Raw genomic sequence first — 12598 nt, 5'->3', positions numbered from 1 at the left:
GAGACCTTTTTTAAACTGATCTTGAACACAGATAATGACACAAAGCTTAGTTGACCAGCAAATTCTTAACAATTGTTTTAAAAAGTAACAGGAATATTTTGAAATTTTAATAAATTGACTTCCTCTTTTAATTAATTGCATATCATTTATAAATTGTAGATGTGTTTTTTTATTTTTATTTTAATTAATTGAACAATGAATACTGCTACTAAATTTTCACAAGTAGATGAGATCTTCATTGGGCAGAAATTTCCCGATGATAAAGCTGAAGAAAAAAAATAATTAAGAAAATATTTTAAATATTTACACGTAAAATTAAAAATATAAATGTACTGAAATTTTGTATTAACCCGGAAGTAAACAAATGAAATGTTACAACTCATTAACTCATCAAATGTAATGTTTAATACACAATTAAAGAAATAAAATATATTAAATACATTTATCATTATTATTTACAGTATTTTTTTTAAAACTCCTACCCTTATATTTTTAGATTTAATTAATATTTAATGTTAACGTAATTGGGTAATTAATTTTCATTTTTAATTTGTATTAAGTTTATTTTATGTTTAAACAAAAAGTGTAAATATTAATTCATTCAACTTTAAAAAAAATTAAATCGATTCAAACTTTTAACACCTATATATAGAGGTAATTTAAAATTCTAAATAATTTATTTTAACTTTATTTCCTATGAGGTGTGATTTTAATTCCCTGCTGCTGTTATTTTCAATGGGACAGTGTTGCAGTTCTTGTGTGTAGCTATATGTAGAGCTGGGCATATGGCAAGGCTGGGCTGGAGAACTTTTATGACTGTTTGTGTCCTTTTTGGCTATAATAACTTGAAAAGTGCAATTTGTGAAAAGAGGGCACTTGCTCTTTTGTGGATGGGTGTTTGTATTTCTTTTTCCCTCATTAAACCCCTTCTTCCCCCTCCCTAAGCCCCTCTTTAACTCGCCCCAATACTGTCCCATTTAGTAGTAAATATTCCCTATCTTACAGCCACTCCCCCAGGTTCCTCCTATATTTATTGACCAAACTTCTACCTGTTTGTGTGTACACCTCACAAACTGATATGACACCTCTGCAACTTGGATAGAGGTCTCTGCTTGGAAAGATTGGGGAGGCAGAGGTATTCTCACGTAGGTTTGTGATAGCAGTTTGTAGTACGTGAGTAGTGCTATTGTAGTACTACTAAACGTACTGCAAAATGCAGTTTGTGAAAATGCCCCAGTATGTTTGCCAAGATTGGTGCTAGCTTCAGGTCACGTCAAACAAAAAACAAGCATTAGGAAAGCCAGGAGATTTCGATGTATACGAAAGCTATTTGGTTTGCCAATGTCTTTTAGTCATGTTGTACAATAGAGCACAGTGGCATGGAGTGTAAGAATGCAGTGAAAAGCCGATGACTGTGTCTCAGTTCAAGTTCTGTGGTGGTCCTTAATCTCTGAAGAGTAGCCACTCCTAGGTTTTGTCAGTGTTTCACTGAGGCACAGCACTGGCGAGAAATGTATTTTAGAGAAAGTAGAAGAATGCAGCAGAAACTGTTTTACTCTGTAAATGATATTTGGAAGACAATAAATAATGTTGAAGCAGTCTCTCTTTGGAAGGCATGCAGAATCACAGCCGCACTTTACAGTACAAAGATATGCATATTCTATGCCACAAGGGAGGACCTGGCTTGGCAGTTCAGGCTGGAATGTTCCCATGAGGCATAGGGTCGAGACTGATTTGCATATAGCTGGGTCCAAACTGTGGTGGCGTAGTGAGCAGAAGAACAATTGATTTAACCCAGATCTCTTGACTGGGGGTGAATGCATGATTTATTCAGCATTCAGTCCATCATTTGTTTGCGTATCACTTTTTGCCCTAAGTGGGATGGGTATGTCCAGAAGTGGGTCCCATGCTCACTTGGCCACCGGATTCATGCTAGAATGGCTGATGAAGGGTAATACCCAGAAACCGGTTCCAGGATGCTTCTTTACGGTCCAGGGAGGACCTGGCTTTCAGTTCGGGCTGGACTGTTCCCATGAGTACAGAGTCAAGACTGATTTGCATATAGCTGGGTTCAAACTGGGGTGGCGTAGTGAGCAGACGAGCGATGGAGTTAACCCAGATCTCTTGACTGGGGGGTGAATGTATGATTTATTCAGCATTCCGTCCATTTGTTTGCTTATCACTTTCCCCCCTAAGTGGGATGGGTATGCCCAGACGTGGGTCCCTTGCTCACTTTGCCACTGGATTCAAGCTAGTCTGGCTGATGAAGGGTAATACCCAGAGTCCGGTCCCAGGATGCTTGTTTCTGGTCCAGGGAGGACCTGGCTTGGCAGTTCGGGCTGGACTGTTCCCATGAGGCACAGGGTCAAGACTGATTTGCATATGGCTGGGTCCAAACTGGGGTGGCGTAGTGAGCAGAAGAATGATGGATTTAACCCAGATCTCTTGACTGGGGGTGAATCTATGATTTATTCTGCATTCCGTCCATCATTTGTTTGCGTATCACTAGAAAGATAGGGGAGGCAGAGGTCTTCTCACGTAGGTTTGTGACAGCAGTTTTTAGTACGTGAGTAGTGCTATTGTAGTACTACTAAACATACTGCAAAATACAGTTTGTGAATAGGCCCCAGTATGTTTGCTAAGACGGGTGCTAGCTTCAGTTCACGACAAACAAAAAACAAGCATCAGGAAAGCCAGTAGGTTTCGATGTGTGCGAAAGCTATTGGATTTGCCAATGTCTTTCAGCCATGTGGTACAGTAGAGCAGAGTGGCGTGGAGTGTAGGAATGCAGTGAAAAGCCGATGACCGTGTCTCAGTTCAAGTTCTATGGGGGTCCTTAATCTCTGAAGAGTAGCCACTCATGGGTTTTGTCAGTGTTTCACTGAGGCACAGCGCTGGCGAGAAATGTATTTTAGAGAAAGTCGAAGAATGAAGCAGAAACTATGTTTTACTTGGTAAATGATATTTGTTGGACAAGAAATAATGTTGAAGCAGTCTCTCTTTGGAAGGCATGCAGAATCACAGCCGCACTTTACAGTACAAAGATATGCATATTCTGTGCCGCAACGTCTGACCTATTGACTGAAATAGATGAGCTGATCTGCTTACATTGTTGGGCAGGGGGGGAGGGAAAAGAAGCAGCATAGATGGGTATATGGGAGACGGACGGATAACAAGGCACTCATATGGAGTGCTTGAACCCAAATAAGTAGCTCAAACGGGAGCAGTTGAAGGACATTAGTACTGGGTCCATGCTCCAGGGGTGGACCAAACACAAGAAGAGGACGTGAGGCATGCATGCCATGACAAAGGGGAGTGAAGCAAATGAGAGCAATGCTGAAGCGAACAACCGGTAAGATATTGGCGGGCTGTAAGCCCACTGTATGTAAACAAAATGTCTTACTGAGACAGAGCATGTGCTGTCTAGTCGAATCCTAAAAAATACCTACTAAATTAATCTACTATTTGTACAGTGACTTGGAGTCATTAAAACCCATACATGGACATATAAATAAATGCATATATATAGGTTATCATGTTACTAAGGCCACTTTTAACCTTTCGAAAATACCATTCCTGGCATGTGTGTCTGCAGTGAGACAGTTTGTGTTCAAAGTTGGGGAGAATGCAATTAGTACATTATGCCTTGTAGATCACCTGTACCCACGCCTACGTATCTCCTATCTACTTATTGAATGTTGCTTGTACCTGTGGTTGTCAACATTGTTTTCCTGTGATTTATGCCTGTCTTACGCAACCATGACTGGGTGGTATGAGACAAGAGAGACACTGAGTGCATGGTGTGTTTGTTCTTTAGTTGCGATCAGGGTCTGAGGAATTAGGTGATTTTCCGGCTGCTGCATTTTTCACATAATTATGGATTTGCCACTAATCCATCATCTGCTATATAATGGATTTGAACAACAAAAATTGTTTCCAGCTGTAACTGATCAAAAGTTACTAAAAACACTGCAACTGTTGCCATGCAGTGGAAGGATGACTGGTCCCACGTCTGTTACTTATTGTGCATTTGGGTGGTATACTGTAGTTTGATGATTAGCGGGTGCTTCTTCCCCAATGTTAACATGTATAAATCTGGCAAAATAAAGAAGTAATCCTAACGTGCCGCATTCCTCCGCATAATTTGCCCTTGCTTGACTCGTAATTTGATCTTCCCCGCCGCATAATTTTAGTGACCCTGGTTGAGATGTCTGCTTGGCCCATTAGTTGGCGGAGGCATCTGCTGTTATGCCAAGCTTGATGCCTAACCCAGCTAAGGGCACTCTAATTTTCACGAATATTTAGTGTGAGCTACACGGAGCATGGGCAAGGCCTGGCTTTTTTGGAGCGTTTATTTTGGCAGACTAGACTTGACCCAGGAGGTGACTCACTGATTCTTATTATTTCAAAGGAAAAGGGAAGAGCAAAGGGGCACCTACCAATTCGTGATATAATGCTTGATTTAATGTGGTTTCTTTTTGGAATCGAAACTGTTCTGAAGTGGTCCTTTTCTGTCTCTGCTTCTCAAGATTCTCTCCAGAGGCAGCGTCGCGGCGAGGGCTGAGTACGGCGGAGATGAATGCCGTCGAGGCCATTCACAGAGCGGTAGAATTCAACCCACACGTGCCAAAAGTAAGTGTGTGTGTGAGATGCGACCGTAAACAAGCAGCACGTTAAACAGGAGTGCGGCGAGGGCTCATCAGGTTTGAGGAAGAGGGCTGCCAGTGTTTTTAAACCCTGCTGTTTTTATGATTTGCATCCACTTAGCCCTAAATAGTTTATTGTATTTGTTTTATTGTTCATGCAGTTAAATGAGAACACTGTGGAAGCATGCAGTGGACTTGGTACCCGCGTAGCTTCTTCCAGTCAAAGACTGTATCTGTTGAGCTCGCTCGTCTGCTTCTTGTTGTGCAGCCAGATCTAAATGAAGACAACTGGCGTCTGCTTCTGTAACCTGACAGCATGTGAATGACACCTTTTACCGTTTCTAAAAACACAAAAGCATTTTCTTTCACATTATTTTGCAGCCCACACGTCATGAGGTTCCGCTCTTAATGAGATTGCTTTCCGAAGGTGTATTACTGAGACCCTGTTTTATTGGCTCAAAATAAGACATAGTTGTTGGGATGGTGCACATATGACTGTATCAGATGGGGCCGCCCTTGCCTGTATCACTAACTGCCCTCATACTAATGCGATCACTACTTTATGGAACATATATGTCTTGCCGTGATGACTTCCAAACACCAACTATGCTAAGATTTTCCGTGACTTGCAGTTTATTTTTCTGATCTGTAGTAGTAGTCTATTCTTTTGAGTTATGCATGCATGCTAATTCCCACTTTAATGTTCTGTATATTAAGCTCTTAATTTTTTCTAAATCTATTTCATCCTTTAGGTTTTTCTGTTCGTTGCACTTGTCTCTGCTGTCTTATGTATGCACATTTTTTAATGATTATGATAATAAATTAACCCAATATATTAAATCGTCTTGACACAAATCATAAAAATAAATGAACGCTCTCCTCACATCCCTTTCAACACAGCCTACTGTTGCTTATTGATTCTTGGCTTCCGAACCTCATTGACAGATCATACCTAGTTTGCTCTCCTCTGTCACTTCATAATCCTTCTCAGAGGCAGTGGCGGCCGGTGCTTTTACCTGGGAGAGAGGCGGAGGGGTCACACAAGCACACATACACACTCACTCACACCCATGCATCCACACACGACTGTTCACAACACTCACTCACAAATACACATACATACATACATGCACGCACAAAACAAAAAACACATAAAACTTTCCTTAACTGCAGCTCTGCGAGGGGAAGCCACGGAGGTCCCAGGATCTATTGGGATGGCTACCTTCCCTCATTGGCTGACTGGTCAGCCAGTGTAGTTTGCTGGTCCTGAAATATCCGGCGCTTGAATGACCTCCGTAAAGCCCGACTGATTCTTTCACATTTACAACGGCACAAAGTGGATATATGTCTCTTGCAGGAGACGCACCTGCTGCCGGGGAACATCTCTAAACTTCACTCCCACTCCGCCACCTACTTGTTGTATGCCAGGGGTGTCTCCATTCTGATAAGGTGGGGCCTCCTGTGGCAGACCGCCAGGGTGATCCTAGACCCGGAAGGCAGGTATGCGATGATGGTTTACTATTTACACAACCTGTCACTATTGCCGCGGTTTACGGCCCCAATTGCGATGGCGCGGAATTTTTTACTCACGTTGGCATCTCATCTCCTCCTGTGGTCCTGCAGCTATCCTTTGGGGGGGACTTTAATGTTGCTCTTTCCGTGACCTTGGATCGATCGGGCTCTCACTCGTCCCACCCGCGAGCTGCTGCAGCTTTTTTATCCATTCTAACTGACAATGCCCTTTACGATGCCTGGCGTCACTCCCATCCCGACGTGTCCTGGCTCGCCGACGCGGTGCACATGGCTCGCACCTTTTCTGACCACGCGCCAGTTCAGATTCGCATTCGCCCTCCTCACTCCCCGCGACGGGCCTTTACTTGGCGCCTTCCTCCTAATGCCCTTCGGGACTCTGCTTTCTGTGCGGACATCCAGACCACGATCACAATTTATTACGATCTCAATGCGGGCTCCTTGGACTCTGCTTCCACCCTATGGTAGGGGTTTAAGGCAGTCATTCGTGGCGATCTCTAAACAGGCCAGCGTCCATCGATGTATTCGTGCCACTTTGGCTAAGCTTGAGGAGGAAATCAAAGATCTTGATGCCGCCCAGGCGGGACACCCCAGTCCCGAGACGCTGGCGCTTCTGCGTCAAAAACACACTGAATTCACCGATGAGGCTGGACGTGAACTTTCCATCCTGGGCTGGGAGGATCGGGTGCGCCGCTTTGGAGAGGGGGACCGCCCGGGGCGCACCCTCGCTAACCTTCTACGTTCTCCGCGTGCTGCTTCCTATGTCACGTCCTTGAGTGACAGTGACCAGGACAGGACTACCTCCCCGGTGGACATACAATCTCGCTTTCTCGACTTCCGCTCTCAGCTCTACTCCGCTGGCACTCCCCTGCCGCGAGAGGAATTCGACCAATATTTCGATTCTATAGCGCTGGTCTGGTTGGAAGATTACCACCGTAAATTCCTTGATGAACCGTCCTCTAGGGAGGAAATATTGGCTGCCATTAGTAGTTTACCCGGCGACAAGACCCCTGGACTGGAGGGCCTGCCAGCCTCGTTTTACAAAACTTTAGCCGATATCTTGGAGCCACATCTGGCTGCAATGTACAGTGACTCGTTTGACAACGGCTCCTTCCCGACCTCTCTGCGCGAGGCGCTGATAACCCTGCTTCTCAAACCCTATAAGCCTGCTGAGCGTCATGATTCATATCGCCCCCTTTCCGTAATCAATATAAAGAACAAAATCTTTGCCAAATTGATTGCCTCTCGCCTCCTTTTACTCATGCCCACCATTGCCATTCCTGATCAATCAGGTTTTATTCCAGGTAGGGCTACCTCGCGCAACCTCCGTACAATATTTTTGGTTTTGCACCAAATTAATCCCAACCTACCGGCCGTTGCCGCCTTGCTGGATGCCACGAAGGCGTTCGATACGTTGTAGTGGCCTTTCTTATTTTACATCTTGCCTCATATGGGCTTCAGTGACATCTTTCTGCGCAAGGTCAGACTCCTCTACACCAGCCCCTCGGCACGTCTCCACGTCAATGGCCAAGTCTCCGACCCTATCCCCATCGCCCGAGGTACATGTCAGGGGTGTCCGCTATCGCCTATGCTTTTTGCTATAGCGATGGAGCCCCTGGCCACCAGATTGCGGCAGCACCACGCTCATAGGGGTATTGGTTTCTCGTCCCATTCCTTGCTAGTTTCAATGTATGTCGACGATGTCACGCTGTACGTCCGCCATCCCCAAGAGAACCTTAGCCCTCTGGTCCGGGAGATCATTCGCTTTGGTTGGCTGTCGGGCATCCAGGTGAACTGGTGCAAGTTGGTTCTTTTCCCTTTGACTGACGCCACTGTGCCATTCTCACCCGATTTTCCTTTTGTGTGGTCTTCCGGCCCCACTCGCTATTTGGGCATCTGGCTAAGTAGGGATCTGGATGAACTGTGGAGATCAAACTTTATGTGTGCGGTGGACTGGCTGGAATCCAGGATTCCATCGTGGAGCCGGCTTCCGCTGTCCTTGGCGGGCCGCATCGCAATCGCTAAAATGGTTGTACTTCCTAAATTTCTCTATTTGTTTTTAAATATCCCTATCCCCCTCACCTCCCACTTTTTTCGCAAACTACGCTCCCTAATCATTTCGCTAGTCTGGGCGGGTAAACAGCCAAGAGTGACTTATGACATCCTTACCCTACCCATGTCTGCTGGCTGGATGGGCGCGCCTGACTTCAGGCTTTATGCCCTGTGCGCTCAGACCAGCTTCCTGCACTTCTGGATCCACCCCTCCCCTTATCAGCCTCATGTCGCAGTGGAGATAGATGTGGCATCTCCCTGGCCCCTGTCCACAGCTTTGTTCACACCTGCGGTGCCCCTCGGGCTGAGGTCGACACGGTTGAGACGCTGCGATTGGCCTGGTCTGGCCTGCGCCGGTTGTCTGGCGTTCCCCTGCCCTCTGCCAACTCTATGCCCATAGTGAACCACCCAGATTTCCCCTCACTTCAGGCCTGTAGCATGTTCAGGAGTGCGACGCGCTTGGGCCTGACGACAGTCTCAGATCTCTACCCGGAGAACACCTTCTATACGCTCCCTGACGCCTCAGGGCCACTTGACCCGCTTTTATTCTACCAGCTGCGTGCCACGTGCCGGAAGCTGCACCCCACCTTCCCTCAGCCCTCACCCACCATGCCAGCTCCACACTTCATATACACCTCCTCAACTCCGCACAAACTAGTTACCAAATTATATGCTCTCACGCTAGTGTCCACCCCATCTCTTCTGATCGTGCTCGGGAGGCATGGGGTGCTGATCTTGGTACCGACATCTCGCCGGCAGACTGGCTTTACTGTTGTAATCAGACAGAGGCTGTCGCCGAACTACCGTCTCCGGTTGATACATTTCAAATATTTGCATAGGCTGTACTGCACCCCGGTGCAGCTCCACAGGCTCGGGCTTACCCCTGGTGACAATTGTGTGCGTTGCACTGCCCCTGCGTCAGATTTTGCTCATCTTGCTTGGCTTTGTCCTAAGGTCTCAGAGTTCTGGCAGGCGGTGTGTTCTGCAATTTCTGAAATCACTGGTGCGACGGTGCGCCTGGATCCACCTCTGTGCCTTCTCGGTTTCGTCAAATTCTGCCCTGACGTCTCTCGCCACCTGATTGCGATGCTGCTGGTCCTTGCTAGGCGTAGGGTGGCCATGTGTTGGGGTCGCCGCTCTGCTCCCAAGGTTGAGAGTTGGCTGGAGGACGCCTCTCGGTGCCAGAGTTCTGGGATTTAATGCCTGCTAGGTCCCGACCTGTTGACATCTGGGGCCCTCTGGTCACCTACCTTCTCTCCCGTCCCTGCTCCAGTGGCGCTGCCTCTCCCGCGCTCCCTGCTGGCCCTGGGTCCGCGGCGGATGCTGGCGCTGGTGAGTGACTGCCCCTCCCTGCCATGTGCGCTCCCACCCCCCCTTTCCTCCGCCCCTCTCTGCTGCTACTGTTCTGTGTTTTTTCCCCACGAGGGTGGGATCTCGGTGAAGTGGAGCTGTGATATTACCCTTATGAATGCTTAAATGTGATGACAGTTGACATCTATTTGTAATACAAAGATTGACCTGCTTTTTGTTTTTGTATATTTGCACGGCGATATCGCACGATGTACTGGGTCTGCCTTGATTTTTCTCAATAAAGGTATTTGAAAATTTTTTTTTTTTAAAAGCTCGTTTGGGATGCTTGTACATGGAAGAGGGAAACAGATTTTCTTTCTATGCTGTAGGTTCCCATGGGTATATTGAAATTATACCTGACTGCCTGTAAACTTCATTGAAATTTCTACATGAATGTGCTGAAACAATCAAGTTAAACTTTTACCAGCCCTATCTTTAAGGATAGATTTTTAAAACTCTGAAGACTGCATGTGTCATTTACTTTGGCTAAAGCAGTTATTTTTTGGCACTTTGTGCTAGGCATAGCTCATTGTGGTGGAGTTTCCCATACTGTTATACGTTTGGATTGCCTTCAGCCAGATTGACCTTTTAACTACCGCAGGAGTTTCTGACACATGAAATTTGCAAGGCAGCAATTTAATTATTGTTTTCAGTTTGTAGCAGTGATATGCGTTGGGCTTCTCATTCGAACTAGCCACAGAGTCTCTTTAAACGTGACTTTAGCGGGTCCCGAGCTGACTGAGGCTCAAGATGTCCACTACTCTTGTGAGGTTCTGGGATCCGCTCCTTTTGGTCTTGTGCTGTGACATACCGCCGCGGCCCAGAACCTACCGGATGCTCTCTGATGAGGTTGGAGCGATGGTGACTTAGTGTTAACTCCATGGGATCACCATCAGTGGATGCTCTTTCGGACCCTAAGGACATAGGAGGTGTGCAGCACATACGCAGGGGACAATGCAGTGGTGGCCACCCTGGTGCCGCACTGTAGTGCAGTAATTTCCAAGAGTGCTGATCATCTTAAGGTGCTGCCATAGCAATGGGACAATAATTACTTCCTGAACACCACAGCATCCTGATTGGGCAGGTGGCTGGGACAGCCGTGGGATATAGGCTTCACTTCTTGTAGCTGACCATTTACCGAATTTCCAACTGTGTGCTCAGGGCTGGCCTTGGGCATGGGGGAGCTTGGCCCAGGGGCGCAGCAGGGAGCTGCCTGACTTAATGTCATGCAAACAGCAGCTTGTCCATCCCACTTGATCTCAATCGGATCCCATCAAAGACTTTGTAATCAACCCTTAATGTAGCTCATCAACCCCCTACCCTCCTCCCATCTTCCTTGCACCTCGTGCTGTCACCAAAATAGAAGGAGGTCCCCCGGCGGGGTAGGATATAGGCAGGTAAGCGGGGGAAGCAGAACCACAAAAAGAAGAACGGACACCCTGCCTTTAAGATTTACACAGGTCCCATGAAGGGATCCAATAATATCAATAGAGCTACAATAGCCTACTCAAATCCAGATACCAGAGAATTCAGTCATTTACATTTTTGTATAAATGTATTCTTCATAATGAATTGGTTTACAGTTTAATAAAAGGATATTACAAAAACCTATAGAGACCTATACATTCATTTTGATAAAAAAAGTTCATTGTCTGATAAACATTCCCACACAATCCATACTCACTCACTTACTCATACCAGCTCAAACTCAGGAGACACTCATCCAACTCATTCTTTCAATATACAGACAGGCACATTCAAACTAATGTAAGGTCGCCATGACATAAATACTTCATGGAGGGAAAAAAGTATTAGAGCAATATACAACAGTCGGGGATGGAGGTGGATCAAGCTATTGGATTTCCCACAGCAACCACGCCTGTCACACCACAACGCCCCCCCCCCCTCCCTACCTGCCTCCACAATTTTCTTTTCGCCCAGGGTATGGTCCCTCTCAATCTTATTTTGGACCGGCCGCTGGAGTGCTGCATTGCGTCGCAGTCGCATGGAAAGTTCCCAGTTGCTTTTGAGCTTCGAACCCACTATTAACTATTGGAGCAGAGGAATTCGACAGCACTCACTCTCCAATCTTGAATTTATTTGGGTTTGCTCTATGGTGTCGTAATGTCGGGCACCATGGAGTTGATGATTTTTTCCACTCTCCACGGGGTCCTTCTAGAGATGCGACAAAACAGAAGCAGGAGCCAACAGATGAATAAAGCCAAACACCACAGGAGCGAGCACTCCTGCGCTTCTCCAACTCTTTCAGAGATGATTTGGTAGGAGTGACATTCCATTGCGGCTGCTATGAAGCCAGTGGGAAAGAAGCTAGAGGGACTCTCAAGCAAGGTGCAGGGAATTGAGCTGTAGCAGAGTAGAATACAGAGGTGCCAGGAGCCGGAGCACTACTCTGGTGTTACCTGACAGTGCAGTTAAGCACTTGTCCTGTAGAAAAGCGGCAACAGAGGGATCCACAAGCTAGTGCGAATTGGTGCAACTAGATAACTTTTGATTGCACCTTGAGTCATCGGTGGGACTTCTTGTGAGTGACATTAGAGAAGCGGTTTGTGTTCTCTCAAGTGGACTCCGACAAAGCTTTCCTTGATAACCTAGCAGGAGGCATTGGGTCTTGTGCTTTGCACAGTTAGATTGCATGGGGGGTGGCTGGTGAGCTCCTTGGCAGCGCTTGATTCCGGATGTATGACGATACAAAGCATTCTATTACAACGCAGTATGTTACATCGCAGTGCTGACAACGCAAGTTGTTATATCGACATGCGCTTAAGGGTGCTGGACTTAGGGATAGTGTGAATTACTGTTCCAACTCCAGTCTACGTACAGTAGGGAAGGTGTTGGAATAGTATTTTACACTATTCCTTAGTCTAGAGTGCCCTTCAGTGCAAGTCGATATAACGACTTGCGTAGTCAAAACTGCGATGTAACATACCGCATTGTAATTGATGTGTAGTAAAGGATGTTTCCCTTGAATCCGAGCTATAGACTGGGCAGGCCAGGAGGGC

The 12598-nt window shown here is 46.4% G+C and overlaps 1 protein-coding gene across 8 annotated transcripts in view; it reads left to right on the top strand.

Annotated features, from left to right (window-relative positions):
• Positions 1–12598, top strand: part of ST7 (suppression of tumorigenicity 7) — a 606638-nt gene that overhangs the window by 466102 nt on the left and 127938 nt on the right. For all 8 annotated transcript variants that reach the window (XM_078674347.1, XM_078674344.1, XM_078674346.1 and 5 more), the window contains one exon: positions 4530–4632. In XM_078674347.1, the coding sequence (XP_078530473.1) occupies positions 4530–4632 (103 nt within the window). The remainder of the gene's footprint in view (positions 1–4529; positions 4633–12598) is intronic.

Source organism: Lissotriton helveticus, chromosome 1_1 (genome assembly GCF_964261635.1).
Source record: "Lissotriton helveticus chromosome 1_1, aLisHel1.1, whole genome shotgun sequence".
In the NCBI taxonomy this organism is placed as follows: Eukaryota; Metazoa; Chordata; class Amphibia; order Caudata; family Salamandridae; genus Lissotriton; species Lissotriton helveticus.
This window is presented reverse-complemented; position numbering and strand designations above follow the sequence as displayed.